Genomic DNA, 16,298 nt, shown 5'->3' with positions numbered 1-16,298 from the left:
CCCAGGCTCTGCAAGCTAGCCTGACCAGGCACACAGGGCTCCCTGGCCAGGAGCCCTGGCTCTTTGTGTTCTTACAAAGTGGGAATTCCAGCACAAAGAATTCATCCACACAGCAGCCTGGAACCATGTGGTAAGACCACCAGGGATGGGGCATCTGGAGCTCAAGGGCTGCCTTTGATGGGGGTGGGGTCTGGGAATGCCCTGGCCAGTGGAACAGGCAGGGACAATTGGGCTGAGGGTCTGGTGTCACAGGCCCAGCAAAGGCGTCTTTCTTCCAGCTCTGGACCACAGAGGGAGGGGTGGGAACCCCGGAGGTCACTCAGCCTCCTCATAGCCAGAAGAGATTCTCTTGAGTGTGGCCAGCACTGGGCGCCAGGCCCCAGTTTTCTGCCCGCACACCCCACCCCATATTCCCCCAAACCTTTTATCCAGCCCTAAAGGCCTAGAGGAGGACGAGGCGTGTACTGGAGGCCTGGGAAGCCAAGAAAAGAGCAGTGGTTACAGGAAACCGCAGACTTCCCAGCATCTCCAGGCCTGCTGGCACCCCCCCTCCTACCAGCCCCTTGGACGGACAAGCCTGAGGCAGCAGGAGCCCCCACCAAGCCTGACAGGATGGGGCAGGGACAGGGGAGGCCTGGCCCCTGCCCTGGGGAGACAGCTCATGGCCAGGGCCCAGACTAGCCTGCCAAGAAGGGTGGGAAGCAGGAGCAGGGAACAGCCAGGACGAAGGTCCCAGTTCTCTCTGAGCCAGAACTAGGACAGAAAACATCCCCTCTGGAACAAAGATGTCCTCTGGATGCTGGGCTTCTGGAAGGTGGACTTGGGGGACACATGGGAGGGGAAGCTGGCCAGAGCTGAAGGGGGTTCAGCCCAGCCTTGGGAACCCAGTGGGGGTGGGGGCTCCAGATGTGCCATATGTGGCTTGGCCCAGGCTCCAGGCAGAGGAATGTGGATGCAGAGAGGTTCAGAACCTCCTTCCCCCCCACAAGACTCAGACCTCCCAAGGAGGGGACGTTTGCTGAGATGGTGGCTGCCCCGCCTCAGTCTTCCCACTGGAAGTCCCAGGGTCCAGTTGCTGAAACACCTTCCTTGGGAAAGTTCCATCACACACTGTGGTTTCCTTGCTTCTTGGGCTTATTTAGTCATCCAGCAAACTCTTGCTAGGCATCCCCTGAAGGTCAGAGGCATGCCAGACATACACAGTGAGCAAGGGATGCTCTTGGTGTGGGTAAGGGGTCCTGGAGAGAGTGGGCTTCACAAGGGCACCTAGGAGAAGAGGAAGTGGTGCTTCATGAGAAGCAGTGGCTCTGCAGCTGAGTGGGTGGGGCACAGGTACAGTGGGTAAGAATAAGAGGAGCAGGAGCAGGTGTGCAAGCCCCAGGTGTGTCTTTGATCTCCCCTTGGTGGCCCTGTGCAGGGCACCCCTCCCTCGCCTTACTACCTATCGTGCATCTCTGAAGTGGTGTTTTTCTGGTTTTCTTTCTATAATGATGTATTGTTCTGTTGCTTGGGCTGCAGCTTCCCCTTACGTGGCATTTTTGAGACTCAGCCCTGTTGACGTGGAAGGTACAGTTCATGCATTCTCGTTGCTGGGGCATTCCTCTTGTGTAAATACACCAAGTCAGACCATCGTGCTGCAGTGTACCACGTGGGGGGTGTCTGGCCTTGGGGGGCTGCTGGTTGCTGACCGGGGTATTTGCAAACTTGGAGCCCGTCTTTGGGAAGTATGCTGGAAACAGAGTTGCCAGTTGTAGCATAAGATGCCAGGCTGTGCTCCAACAGGAAGGCTTCCCGCGGGCATCACCGGTGCCTCTGCCCGATTCGCATCTGAGTTCTGTGTATCGCTGTGCAACCTTTAGACTTTTTAGATTGCTGCCGAGGGTGGAGTGGGTCCTCTTTGAGACTGAAGTTCGCGTTTCCTCTCCTCTGTGACACACCGACCCAGGTTTTTCATCTTTCTAAGGGTTGCTTGTCTTCTCACTGGTCATGCACCTGCTGCAGGTGAACCCTTTGGTGGTGAAGTCTTGTAAATCCTTAATCAGTCTGGACGCGTTCCCTCTCGGGTCAGCTCGTGTCTGAGTCATCTACGTGAGCTCATGGAACATTCTCTAAAGGCCTGTGGTTTGCTGATGGAGAGCCTTCTGGCCATCTGGAAGCAGGATTTGCGTGTGGGATGTGAGGAAGCGATTCCAGCTCCTGTTTTCCCATGTGGAGAACTGTGTGTCCCAGTGGGATCGTGGCACAGCCTGCATGTGCGAGCACTTGGTCTTCCACGCTGGGGTCCATCGCTGCATATGGGGCTGTGCGTGGGGGTCTCCCTTCAGCAGCCTGGCACTCACCCCACGGCACCTGTCCCCAGTGCTTCAGGGCACATCTTGACCTCTGGGAAGAAACTTCCCTCTCTTGGCTCAAGTGCTGAAGCACTTGCCAAGCGTGAGGTCCTGAGTTCAATCCCGCAACCAGAAAAAAAAGAAAAAAAGAGTTCCCTTGCCCTGCTACCTTTTTTGTTCCTTTGTTTTGCTTTGTCTCAGGCTGACCTCAAACTCTACATCCTTCTGCCTCTGCCTCCTGAGTAGCTATGCAGGGTACTTGATACATTATAATATTTAATTGCTTTAAATTTGACTTTCTAAGGGTTTTTTTTTTTGCCATTTTATAGAAATTCAGTGGACTTATTTATTTATTTATTTATTTATTGTGAGATAGAGGCCTTGCTGTGTTGCCCAGACTAATCTCAAGTTTGTGGGCTTAAGAGATCCTCCTGCCTCAGCCTCCCAAGTAGCAGGGACTACAGGTGTGCACCACTGCACCCCCCTTATCATAGTAGCATTGTAGTTATTACCTTGTTAAACTTGTAATGATGCTAATATTCTGAACAGAATTGATCATAAAGGCACTGCTATTTTACTCCCAATCACAAAAGAATGTGTTTTCAGCCCTTTGACATTAATCATGTCTGGCAATGGCTTTTTGTACATGATCAGTGTCAAAAAATTCTTTAAAAGCCAGCACCAGACTGGAGGAGTGGCTCAAGTGGCAGAGTGTCCGCCTAGCAAGCATGAGGCCCTGAGTTCAAACCTGAGCCCTGCCAAACAAACAAACAAAAGAAATGTAGGCTTCGTAGTTCCCTTTGGTAAGGTTTTAAACTACTATTTCAGTTTCCTTGGTAGTTATGAGGCTAGGAAGGTGTTCTGTTTCTTCTTGAGTCAATTTTGAATTTTTCTTGGAATTTATGAATTTCAGATTGGCGGAGGGGGCACAAACAATGTGTATACATGTAAGCAAATGTAAACGTGTAAAATAAAATTAAAAAATAAAATAATCTCTGTGTTTAATTTCTGCAGCATGTGTTCTTTCTACTTCTAACACCACCAATTTGTGCCTTATCTGCTGTCTTCTCCTCCTCCTTCCTCTCTCTCTCCCTCTCTCTCCCACAAACCACACCCAGCCCTGTCTCTCTCGCTAGGTGTTTGTATCCGTCCTTAACTTTCTCAGCTGCAGTTTTGCATTCATTGCTATTTCTATGGCATTTTCTGTTCACTGATTTTGCTTTCTCCTCTACAATCTAAAACGTAAGCCGTGTCAGCAGGAATTTGTCGTCTGTTAGACTGTTTCCCAGCAATCAGACACATTTGTTTTTTTAAGGTACACTTTCCTTTTATGTCTGCTAAAATTTCTACTTGGGCTACTCCACCAGTCCCACAAAGATCTCTTTTTTGGCGCACGAGTTGTTTAGCGGTATGAGGTTTGTTTTGTTTGTGCTGCTGGGGTTTGAACTCAGGACCTCATGCTTGCTAGGCAGGTGCTCTACCCCTTGAGCCACTCCCCCAGTTCTTTCTTGTGATGGGCTTTTTTAAGATAGGGTCTTGAGAATCACTTGCCGAGGCTGGATGGACCTCGAGCCTCCGGATAGCCAGGATTACAGGCGTGAGCCGCCAGTGCCTGGCTGAGGTGTGAGTTTTAATATCCAAAGTCTGGCTTCTCCTTTCAGTTCTGATCTCTTGCCTACCCGCCTGTGTTCTTGTGAGAGTCTCCTGGCATCTGCACGTCGGCCACTGGCCAAGTGTGTGGCCGTGGGCAGTGGTGAGCACTGCCCAAGGGCTTGGGAAGCATGCCCACTCTGCACCAGAGGGCACCGGCCATATCCACCTGCCGTGAACCCATTTCTCCTGACTGCACCGAGTCCTGTTGAAAACGTGCTTCTGCTTTATCTCACACGCTTCAGAGTGATCGTGCGTTAACAGGAGGGTGCGAGGAGCTGTGCCCAGTGCCGTGCGTCTCCCCAGCGTCCCTGGGGTTAGGTTCTTATGCAACATAGGGCAACAATGGAACCCGTGCAGGCCAAGGAGCTGGTTCATGACCCAACAGTTGTACTCGCTGTGATCTTAGCACACAGCCTTGTGCAACCATCACCTCACCATGACACCAAACCGCCCCAGCACTGCAAGGCCTCTGGAACTTCCCCTCTTCCACCCCTATCCCTGGGCTCGCTCTCTCTCTGGCACTTCATGACTGTCACATAAATGGAGCCATCTGTGATATAATATGACATAATTCTGAGATTGGCTTTTTGTCACTCAGCATAATTTCCTTCAGGTTCCCTCCAGTCCGCACCTGCTCCTGTTTATGGCTGAGTAGTATTCCAGGGCATGTTTGTGTGGATTCTCCTTTATTTATAGACAATTAACACTGCTGTGAGCATTCGCACACATGTTCCTGCATGAAGGTGAGCTCACAAGTCTGGGATAGATGCCCAAGAGAGAGAACAGATGGTGGGTTAGTCAGAGTTCTGGAGAACTCTGACACAGTACCAGTGTAGAAAGGGAGGCATTTGTTAGAAGGAACTGACTCAACGGAGGTGGAGGTTGTAAGTCTGACATCTGCAGGGCGGGTCAGCAGGTGGAAACAGGAAAGAGTTGATATCAACTTCAATCCAAAGGCTGTCTAGAGGCAGGAGTTGTTCCTTTTTGATGGACCTTGAACGGCTCTCAGTACCTTCCACTGACTGGGTGAGGCCCACCTACATTATTGACAGTAATTGCTTTACTGAAAGCCCAGTGATTTAAATATTAATCACAGCTAAAAAATACTTTCACAGCAACATCTAAACTGGTGTTTGATCAAACACCCAGGTAGCATAGCATCGTCAAACTCACACATACAGTTAACCTAAATCTTGCATCAAGTTGATTTTTTTGGCAGTCCTTTGGTTTGAACTCAGGGCCTTGCACTTGCTAGGCAGATGCTCTGACACTTGAGCCCTTTTTGCTTTAGTTATTTTTCAGGGAGGGTCTTGCATTTTTGCCTAGGGCCAAAAGACAGCGATCTTCCTACCCGTGCCTCCTGTGTAGCTGAGACAAAAGGCGCACACCACCACATGCAGCTTAGGTGGGATCTTGGTAACTTTTTGCTGGGGCTGGCCTCAAGTCATGAGCCTCACATTCTTGACCTCCCAGGTATCTGGGATTACAGGCATAAGCCACCACACCTGGCCCTCAATTTTAGCTTTGAAAGCAATTACCAAATTATTTTGGTAATTACAGGGCTGCATACAAGGGTCTAGCTTGACTTGACCACAGTCATCTTGGTCACAGTTACCATCTTGCCTGCCTGGTGACCCTGACAAGCATCTCAAATCCTGTAGGAGTAAAACTCCCTAAGGTGGTCTGCTGAGCTGGGTGCAGTGGTACACACCTGTAATCCCAGCACTCAGGAGGTGGAGCAGGAGGAGCTCAAGTTCAAGGCCGGCCTGGGCAAATGATGGAGACCCTGCCTCAAAAAAAAAAAAAAAAATCAAAAAGAAAAAAGAGAAACAAGGCAGTCAGCAGGGGGCGAGGGAGTAAAGGAGAGTGATAGAGGGGATGAATTTAACTAAGATACATTGTGTACACTTTTGTAAATGTCACAATGTACCCCTGTACAACAATAATATTAAAATAAAAAAAAAAAAACACTCCCAGGGCACTGGTGGCTCACGCCTGTCATCCCAGCTACTCAGGAGGCAGAGATCAGGCGGATCAAGGTTCGAATCCAGCCCAGGCAAATAGTTTGTGAGACCCTATCTCGAAAATACCCATCACAAAAAAGGGCTGGTGGAGTGGCTCAAAGTGTAGGCCCTGAGTTCAAACCCCAGTACCACAAATAAAACAAAAACAGAAAGAACAACAAAAAACCCCACTGTAACTCAGGACCAAAGTTAAAAATTTAGGTCATTTTAGACTTCTTTTGGCAGCCCTGGGGTTTGAACCTAAGTCACTCTGCCGGAGCCACACTCCATCCATCGCCGAGTCTTCTGACTTTTCACTGAGCCTCATTTCACAGGAGTGTTTCACCCGAGCCATTCTGACCGGGTGTACTTTTAACTAGCAGGGCTGGCAGAGCAGCTCAAGTGGCAGAGTGCCTGCCTAGCAAGTGTGAGTCCCTGAGTTCAAACCCCGGTGCTGCCAAGAAAACAACATCAGAACTAGCAGGCTTAATTCATTTACAAAAATTGTGATTGCTAATATGCTTCCAACACACTATTGTGTTTGTTCTTCCCTCTGGAGGCTGGAGTTCTGTCCCTGTCATCCTGTCCTCCCCCATTTAGGAGGCCAGTTATTTCGACAGACGTGCTTCAAACCTAAAGACAGTCTGCACGGTTCTCCCTTATGAGCAATTACAGCACCCTGGGATTAGCCTCCCCTCCCTACTCAGCTGCCACTGTGGACCATCCCTCTTCCGTCCCGTTCTTCTCCCCGACGTTGGCATTGCTGGCAAACAGCGTTCGCTTGTTTTCCTGTGTATTCGTTTTTGTGTGCGGGCTTTAGGATGTGCCCACAGATGACCCTTGAAAGGGTGCGACCATTCCCCACTTTCTTCTAAGGCAAGATCACTCCAGAGGTGACGTCTGAGACAAGGTCGTAAGAGGCAGGTGGCTTCCTTCTGGCTGTTCTCATGGGTCACTTACTCTAGGCCAGCTGCCACGCTGTGAGAACACTCGAGTCCCACAGAGCCAAGAAACTGAGGCTTCCTGCCGACAGCCATGTGTGTGCGCCATCTTGGAAGTGTGTCCTCCAGCTCCAGCCCGGCCTTTGGATGACAGTGGGCAAGCTGCTACCATGATGCAGTCCCATGGGATTCCAAGCAGGCTGCTCCCAAGTTCTTAACCCACAGAAACCAAAGCCACTAAGCCTTAGGTTTGTTTTTAATGCAACCGACTTGTCTTTCTTGGGGAGGCGGAACTGAACTCGAGGCCTCAGGCTTACTCCGCCAGGCGCTCTACCACCTGGGCCACCCCACCAGCCCGCCAACTTGTCTTTCTATAATTGATTGCTTCTTGAACTTGACCTTCCTCCTGGTGTCCTTCCTCTGCAGTTCCCTTTTGGTGGTAAACTCCTGATTTTTGCTTGAGATCAATTTTGTTTTTGTTCTTTAACGATGGCATAGCATCTCTAGGTATGGATTTGTTTTGGCTTCCGATGTTAAGGAGGTTTCTTTGCAGGTGACTTATTTCCTGTCTCTGAATTCTTTTTTGCCATCTTAAAAAAACAAAACACATTTCTCTTTATTCACCCTAAGTATGATTTGTTGGTGTTTCTAGATCAAGAGCTGATGGTTGTAGAAGATTCTGGAAAACCTTAAGCCCGTTCATCTGAATCTATTATTCCTCCTTCCCCAACACCATCATCTCTCTCAGGAAATCCAACCAGACCATGAGCGACCCTCCTGGCCCACCAGCCAGCACCTTACCTCTTTCCATCTCTTGTCTCTTTGGTCTGCGTTCTGGATAACGTCTTAACCTCTGTCTTTAAACTCATTAAATCTCTTCTCAGATGGGCCGAAAATCTTCACCTGATGTTTAATCCGTGTATTGAGATTTTGATCTGGAGAGTTCTAACTTTATTCTTTTTCATACTTGACCGGCATCCTTTTAATTTTTATTTATTTACTTATTTATTTTGCAGTACTGGGGATTGAACTCAGAGCCTCTAGGTTGATAGACAAATTCTCTATCACTTGAACTACACTCCCAGTTCAATTTGGTTTTTTCAGACAGTGTTTTGTGCTAACGTTGCTAGGCTGGCCTTGAACCTTGATCTTCCTGTTTCTGCCTACTGAGTTGGGATTACAGGTGTGAACCACCACGCCCAGCTTGGTTGATATTCTTTACAGCATAGAAGATATAGACTAATACCTTCTGAAGAATAAGAGGTGAAAAGGACTCTTCCTTGTTCATATGTTCAAGACTCCTTTATTTGTTATAAAAACATTGTCACTGTTCACTCTGTGGCCATTTCAGTAACCAAGCCTCTGCCAGTTCTCGTTTCTGCCGGCTCCTTTGGTCTGAATATTTTTTACCTAGTCATGCTCATTTCCTTGGAACTTTGCACAAAATCCTTGAGGAGTGGTGAGGCTGGGTTCCTTTATGGCAGAGACTTCTTAGCCAGGCACAAGTTTCCACCCAGGGGACATTGAGCGATGTCTCCATTTTTAGTTGTCACAATTTGGAGCATGTGTGTGCTATAGCATCAGAGGGTAGAGGCCAGGGAAGCTGCTCACCTCCTACAGCAGGCCAGCCTGCAGGCCAGGCCCCCCCACAGCCCCCTAAGCACCACTAGGGTTGGGGCCTGAGGATGTGCCCTGGCTTCTGCCAATCCACTGGGCCCTGCCAACCAGGACCACTTTAAACTCTTTGAGGTCCCCAGGGCCATGCAAGCAGCCTAACTGCAGGACATAAACCTGGAGGATGTATTTTTTCTCTCCCTGCATGGAATCCCAAAGCCACAAGAGGCCAGTTTTCCCAGGTCTCTTCTGCGTTATCAGATCGTTTGAACTTACCCTTCAGCTGATGGCTCCCATGTTATGCAGGAGGACTCATAATAAATGTCACCCTGAGCAGACCCTGTGTTTCTTCTTTTGCCTCCAGTCCTGTGACAATGTCAGGAGGGACAGCAGAGTCCTGGAGTGTGGCATACACCTTGGGGAAAGCTGACTGCCTCACTTGTTACCATGTAGCTGCACTTGGCCCCTCTGCTCTCTATGTGATCTGGCGTGGGACAGGAGGGAGCTAACAGGCAAAGCAGGGAGGAGGCCGCAGGTTGATGGAGTACCTATGCAGGCAAAGTCCAGCAGAGGAGAGGCTACAGTTCAGCTGTAGTCTGGCCACCCGAGGGGCCTGCGAGTGACTGGAAGTGGACTCTGTTGGGGCATGACTCCCAGAGTGGTGGCCTCACTTCTGGAAATGTCATGGGCTGTGTTTGGAGCACTTAATCGTGAGGGTGCTCTCAGGACCAGCAGGTGTGGGAAGTTTGTCATGGGATGGAAGTGGGGAGTGCAAACCCAAGGACCATGATGGTGTGGGGAGGTACTAGAAGACATGGCCCAACCTGTTGAAAGGGAGGGTTCTCCCTGGCAGCTCTGATCTAGCCAGCAAGTGGCAAGTCTGCCTGGTGCTTGGGACTCACAGGGGCACAACTGTCCTCAGGACTGGATCCCCTTCTGTCCCAGAACCTGCTTCCATCCTCAGAGCCGGTGGCTTGGGCACTGGGCTAGTCTGTGCCTGACCTGCAAAGTCCCCGAACTCCACATGGGAAGTCCTGGGCTGGGCCCACCTGTGACAATGCATGCTCTTGGTTCTGGTGACACCGAGTGCAGACTTCCCTCATCCTGCCAGCACTTACCCAAGCTGTTATTGGGAGAACTAAGCAGAGAACAACACCTGAAGAGGGACCTCACCCCAGTCTCTTCCTGTACCCTGTGGTCCACTTTTCTGTGGCTGAGAGATCATGTCCCTTCTCCTTCTCCTGGGACCAAGTGGGTGTGGGAGGATGAAGGTGTGAGCAGGTCTCAGATCTTGGGACTCTCACATCCTCCACCATGGTCACACTCTGCCCCTACTGTGCATCATGGTCAGCCCAGGCTGACACCCCTCCTGGAGTCAGGGACCTCCCCAGGGGAGGAGTACCTGAGCCAGATGGTGGCTATTAGTCCCTTGTCCAAGTAAGGCACAGAACCTGAGTCACAGGTGACTCGGTGGGACTCAGTCTAGGGTATAATCATGGCCAGGAGGACAAAAACTCAAGTGACTTTAGGATTTGTGGGAGGGGACAAGCAAGCCAAACTCTTGGCCCCATCCAGGAACCTGCCTGGCCTGGTCCATCTGCAGCCAGAGTCTTTCCCACCCTTGGCTAGGACACAAACCCTGACCGCCATCCTGGGGCTCCAACAGGCATAAGCAGATGCCTTTTATAGGCATCCCCACAGCCTCCACCTGCTCCCACTGGCCAGCAGCCAGATGGTGCCCTGGGTTGAGGGGAGGAAGATGCCCCTAGGCCTCTGACCACTGGGTCCTCAGGCAGCCCAGCCCATCCTCAGGACCACACACGCCTGCTCCCTTCTGAGACACCACCATGGTGGCAACAGGGCTGGCAGGACCAACTCACCGAACGCCCTCTACTGGGAATTATCAGAAGTGCAGCCTGGGGTGACCAGTACTTTTACTAGAAGTGCAGAAGGGGACAGGATAGCTGTAAACATACCCACCATTGTCCAGGGCTGCCTGAGACGTAGTAAACATGAGAAGGGGTCTTCCACTGTCCACTGACAGTGGAAGTAGCAGCTTCAGGCTGTGCTGGTGCAACAGCCCCACTCAGGGAGGCACCCAGGGCTAGAACCCAGTCAGTGCTGGGGCAGGGTGACCTGGGGCAGACCTTGGGAAAGCCCAGACCACAAGGTTGGAAAGCAGTTCCCAGCCAAGATCTCTGTCCAGGCCAGTTTGTGGTCTTCAGTCAGAGGATGGGCTCACACTGGTGCCCACAGGGCCAAGGCCCAGTCTGCATGCATGTCTGAGGGAGGCATGTCCTGCTAGATGAAAGTGGAGTCCAGAGGCCCAACGTCCTGCTGGCTGAGAGCTCGGGCCTCAAACAACTGCTTGATGAGGGCAGACTTCTCCTGCTCCAGCTGGGTGATACGCTCACTCTTGTCGGTCACCTCCTGAGCAGGCAGGGGGCAGGCAGGCAGGTGGTCAGGGCCTGCCATGCCTCCAGCCCCAGCCCCTCTTCCCTCACCTCACCTGGGTGAGGAGCCGGTTCTGCTCTTTCAGCATGAGGATGGTTTGCTGCTGCCAGCCAGGGGCCGAGGGCAGGACAGGGCCCGGGAGCCCTGAAGTGGATGAGGGCAGAGCCTGTGGGATGGCATGGTCAGGCAGGCCTTTCCCAGGCAGTCTCCAGGACAAAGGGCCGGGGGGTGGCCCAGAGAGGGTGTGGAGTGGGGTCCTGAGCACTCACCCTGCCAGCGCAGGCTGCAGCCAACAGCTCCCCCAGGCACCGGGCCACCTCCTGTACTTTGGGCAGTAGCCGCCCCAGTGGGCGGGAACTCCCTAGAGCCCCAAAGTCCTGAGAGCAAAGCAGAGGAGAACCGGGCTTCCTGAGGAGTTCCCTACAGCTGGCACTCCGGTCCTCCAAGGCCGCTGCTCAGAGCCCAGAGGGAGCCTGGGGGTGTTGCTGATGGGAATCTGCCCCAGGACACCTCGGCCCTAGGAGGGGTGTCCCAACACTCACTGCACAAGCTCTGCTTTGGCCCAGGCGACGCTGGCGCTCCTGCACACGCTGCAGCTGCTGCTGGTACCAGTCGCGACCACGCGCCATCATCTCGAGACCCTGCAGCAACACCTCCTGCTCCTGCTCCAGCTCCTTCATCTGCTTCAGCTACAACATACAATCGCATGCAGGAACGCACGCGTGCCAGTGCGTGCCAGTGAGCACACACACACTGCACACACTGCATGCACCTATGGAGTGCTCCAGGAGCCGCACCTGTGCAAGTTAAGACCTGTGCACATGCAGACCAGCACACACGGGCACGAACACGTAGGCACGTGTGCAGTCTAAGTGCATGCACAGACATACAGCCTGTCCACAGGAAGCCAGCACCTCTGTGTTGAGGAGCACAGGCCCCTTGCTCCTCCTGTGGTCAGAGGTCTGGCCTTTCTCAACCCTTCTGCTGAGGCTTCCCTAGGGCAGGGCGGGTAACTGGCCCTCAACTCAGCATATCCCCCTCTATTTATTTCATCATTATTTTTTGGTGATACTGGGATTTGAACTCAGGGCCTCAAGCTTGCTAGGCAGGTGCTGTACCACTTGAGCCACACCCCAGCCCTTTTGCTTTAATTATTTTTTAGATACGGTCTTACACTTTTTGCCTGGGGCTGGCCTGGGACCTCGACCCTCCTACTTATATATCCAGCATAGCTGGAATTACAGGCATGAACCACCACACCAGGCTCAGCACACCCCCTGTAGGGTCCTGCTTGTAGCCAGCATGCTGCTATCATACCTAGCTGACCTGCAAGGCTAGCCTCATGAGGCAGGCAGGACATTGGCCCACGCTGTGTCACCACACATCTCTAGAGGACCTCATAACTCCTCTCTGCCTGACCCTGGGTGTCCCTATAGTGGATTCAAGTCCAGGTAGAGAAAGAGCAGTTTAGAGGTAACTGTGCTCCCCCTAGGACTCCCCCAGAACCCAGGCCTGAGTTCCCCTTCCCTGGCCTCCAACCTCCTGAACAGGCCCCTCTCACCAGGCCACAGTCCACGCTATTAGTGATCGTGTGCCTCCGACGTTCCCCTCGGGCCCGAGGAGCCCGCCGGGCATCCCCTGTGCCTACCTCCAGGGCCTTGCAGACAGCTGCACCTGTAGTGAGAGGCAGGGACCTGGCTCATTTCTGGACCTGCCTTGTAGGGCTCCATGTCCCAGGCCAGCCCCTCAGCCCATTCCAGCCCTGATGATGTAAATCCCAGGGACCAGGCAGCACAACCTCAGAGCCTCTGCCAGCACCCCCTCTCCCCGCCACACACACCCAGGCATGGTCCTCCTGTTGCCTCTGCCTGACTGGAGTCTGGTTCCCACTTGTCTGTCCTGCTCCCCTCACCTGCCTTGGGTGGGCTGTAAGCTCCCTGGGGGCAGGGGCTGCATCCAGGTTTTTTCTGCACACCCTGTGCCTAGAATGTGGTGGCTACATTTTGGGCTCTCAAAGGCTGCTGGGTAAAGGGTCAGGAATAAGAGACTGGCAGGCAGGGCCTCCAGTCCTCTCCACTCCTCTTCTACCCACACAGGGCCCTGTGGGGCAGTTGGTCCAGGGGAGATGTGAGGCTGAGTGACCTAACCTCACCCAAAAGTGAACACAGTATAAAGCAAGTCCTGCCCCTGTGTACAAAGGCAGTGCACACAGTCAACAGTAAGTCAGTAATATCCTTGAGCTCAGGAATAGTTTGCTAAGGGCGCATGTGAGCAACCCCCTGGAAGCCCCCCATCTACAGAAATGGGGTGCAGGTGTGGAGGAACACACCGTCCCTCAGCCCCTCTAACACCCCAGCATCAGGCTCATCCTCCACGTCCCAGTGCTTGGTGGCGGGTGATGCAAAAATTGGGCCCAGGTGTGTATGGCAGGGCCCCAGAGTTCATATCCTAACCTGCTGTGCTGAGCAGCCAGCAACTCTGGGTGAGCCAGTGGGAGGTGTATGGCCTCCAGGAGGTAGAGACAGAGCAGGAACTGGCAATGAGGGCTGGGGAGGAACCCCCAGGACACCTGGACCTGACCTGTACAAGAAAAGATGCCCACACCTCTGGGCTGGGGACATGGTAGGCCATATGTGTGCTGGAGGGAATTTACTGGGGAGCTAAGAAGGTCTTACAGCTCCAGATTTGACACCCCCAAAGCCAGCTTTGTCAGTCAAGCATGCCATGCCCCTGTCTGGACCTTGGTTTACCTGTAAAGGAGTGATAGCTAGAGCTATCTCTGGCCTGAGGGCTGCAGAATGGGTGTGAATGCTGTCCAGTGGTGGGCACTTGGCACATGGCCTTCAGAAGGGGGTGATAACAGACCCAGTGCCACACAGGGCAAACCCTGAGCCTCTCCATCATAGGCAATCCCATGACCGATTTCGAACTGCTCAGCCATATGAATGATGATGCAGGGATGGTCCCTGCATTTGGGACCAGCTATGCTTCATAGGAACAGGGAAGCTGGGCAGGGAGAGCCCCCAGCCTCGTGTGGGGCTGTTAGATCAGTTTACCAGGAAGGCAGGGGCCACTGTGGCCCCAAGCACCAGTCTCAATGTGGTAGAACATAGCTGCAGACAGGGGGAGAGGCCTGTGAGGCTGGCAGAGCAGTGGGAAGCACCAAAAGAGACTAGATAGGCTGCACCTGATAGGGACTGTGCAGAGGCTGGATGAGTGGAGGGGCTGGGGGGCCTCGGGCTCCTCTGGGAGCCTGGCCTCACTCCCAACCATAAAGCAGGCCCTGTTCCTAAGGCAGGAGCTAGGGGGTGGGGGGTGTAGACAGGGGGCCATTCAGCAGATTCCTGTTCCTGCCAACTGGACCGGAAGCCAGAAGAGCCTGCTAGAGGTCCCCAGAGACTATGGTCTGTGTCCCTCTGTGACACCTGCAGCAGCACAGCCCTGCGGGTGGTGCAGGACACTCTCTCACCCCCTCCTCATTCTTCCTGTCACCCAGGCAGGTGCTCAGGGCCACCTCCTGCAGTTCCTGCTTGCTCTGGCCTGGATGTGGGCAGGGGGGTGTCCAGCCCTCTAGGCTGAGCTGTCAGACTAGAAGGGCCCTCGGGGCACAGGACCACAGTTTCTTCTAGAGGGAAACTTCTTCCTGAGCAGCCACAGACATGAAGCTGAGGTGTACCCAGGTGTGGGGCAGGTGTCCCAGTGCCCAATTCAGGCTTGAGACAGGGTGGGTTTCTGATGGCTGTTGGTAGTCACCGTCCCGCTCCTGACCCTGGCCCTTGGCCCCTTTCCCTCCAGGCCTTCAGAGGCTGGTTCCAGGCTCTGAAGTCCATGCACAGCTGCCCGTATCCCCATCCCTTGCGAGAGGGGCTCTGACCTCGGTCAGGCATCGGCCCCGGGGAGCCCATCACTCACCGGCGTCCACGCTGGGACTCCGCTCCTGCGCCGAGCTCTGGGGCCGCTCGGGTTCCGTGGGGCCGGCGGCCACCTCCGCTGGGCCGCACAGCTGCTCGGGGTTCCGGGCCGAGCCTCCGGGACCGGCCGGCGCGGGGCGCGCGCCCAGGGGCAGCGGCTTCCTCTCCAGGACGGTGCGCGGCTCGTCGGCCGGCGCGAACACCAGGCGCTGGGGCGGGGGCGGCGCTCGTTGGTCTCCGGGCCGGGCCTGGGCGCGCGCCGGGTCCCGCGGGCCGCCGTCGGTGTTCAGCAGCGAGGTGCGCAGGCCGGCCACGAAGCGCTCGAAAGTCAGGTAGCCGCTGGCCGGGGCTACCTGGCGCAGGCCCTCGAGCACGCCGCGGGGCAGCTCGCTGGCGTCGGCGCCCTGCCAGCGGGACTCGATCTCGTGCAGATGCACGAAGCCGCGCCGCCGGTCGTCCAGGATGTCGAAGAGGGTGCGCAGGCTCTGCAGGAAGGCGCGCGGCAGCCCCTCCGTACTGGGCGCGGGCGCGGGCACGGCAGGAGGCAGGCGGCCCCGCTCGGCCATCGCAGCTACGGCCATGGGCGCCCGGCTCCGACCTCGCGTCCACCTGCGTCCGTCTGCGCGCGGCCCCACGGCGGGACCGGCGCGCGCAGCCCGCCGCGACAATAGCTGCTACTTTTGAATGGGGTCCTCCTCGCGGCGTCAGCCCTAATTAGCATTCGCGGCGGCCATTGGTCGAAGCTCGCCCGTCTGCTCCCCGATTGGCTCAGCCGCCGCCAGCCCCAGTTTGATTTTTTCCGGCCTAAAGTATCCGGCGCCGCGGTGCCTGGGCGGGGTCTGCGAGGTGTGCGGAGGCCGGGCCCCACCCGGACCTCATTCTGCAGCTCTGGCTTGGTCACCGACCTCCCCTTCCGCCTCCATGCCCACCTGTCCTCTTGCCGAAGCTCAGCCCTTTCTCAGGTCCAGCGCACTCGACCACCGGCCACTTCTGAGGAGCCCTACAAAAAAACCTGTCCCCAGATAGCCTCATGGGTAAAGATGGGAGGGTGCAGCCCCTCTAGCTCCCTTGGGTCCTGTTCGCTCATGGTCTCCTGGCCAAAGGCACTGCTGACTCTGGGGCCCCATCTCTTGCACCAGAAAGGCCCCAAGAGGATCCTAGGCTCCAGCCAGCTGGACGCTTTCCCTCACAGAGGCCTCTCTGTCCCCATACTGCCAGCTCTTCCGCTGGCCTCCTGGGACAGTTTGGCCTGGCCTGCCGCCTGCAAGACAAAGCCACTTTCTGCTGTGTCCCCAGATGCCCATTCGGTGACCAGCTACGTGGCTCTTCTGGTCCTGTGTTCCAGCCCTTCCTGTGTGGACATCTGTACCTGTTCTGGCTCTCCCAGCTTGG

General features: G+C 54.5%; 1 protein-coding gene across 5 annotated transcripts; it reads right to left on the bottom strand.

The window, feature by feature from the left end:
* Positions 1-4,253: 4,253 nt before the first annotated feature.
* Sapcd2 (suppressor APC domain containing 2) lies at positions 4,254-16,069 on the bottom strand. 5 transcript variants are annotated; one of them, XM_074052759.1, is made up of 6 exons: positions 14,908-16,035; positions 12,644-12,669; positions 11,538-11,684; positions 11,265-11,372; positions 11,051-11,161; positions 4,254-10,971 (listed from the first exon to the last, which is right to left on the bottom strand). In XM_074052759.1, exons 1-6 carry the CDS (start codon positions 15,485-15,487, stop codon positions 10,843-10,845), a joined length of 1,101 nt encoding a protein of 366 aa, XP_073908860.1. In that variant the 5' UTR covers positions 15,488-16,035; the 3' UTR covers positions 4,254-10,842. The 5 variants fall into 5 exon arrangements, with proteins under 5 accessions (XP_073908860.1, XP_020037505.2, XP_073908863.1 ...); XM_020181916.2 differs by having other exon boundaries at positions 12,557-12,669; positions 14,908-16,032; XM_074052762.1 differs by lacking the exon at positions 12,644-12,669 and having other exon boundaries at positions 14,908-16,039.
* Positions 16,070-16,298: the final 229 nt, after the last annotated feature.

This window comes from Castor canadensis, chromosome 13 (assembly GCF_047511655.1).
Source record: "Castor canadensis chromosome 13, mCasCan1.hap1v2, whole genome shotgun sequence".
Classification (NCBI taxonomy): domain Eukaryota; kingdom Metazoa; phylum Chordata; class Mammalia; order Rodentia; family Castoridae; genus Castor; species Castor canadensis.
The sequence above is the reverse complement of the archived record's forward strand: the minus strand, read 5'-3'. Positions and strand labels throughout refer to the sequence as shown.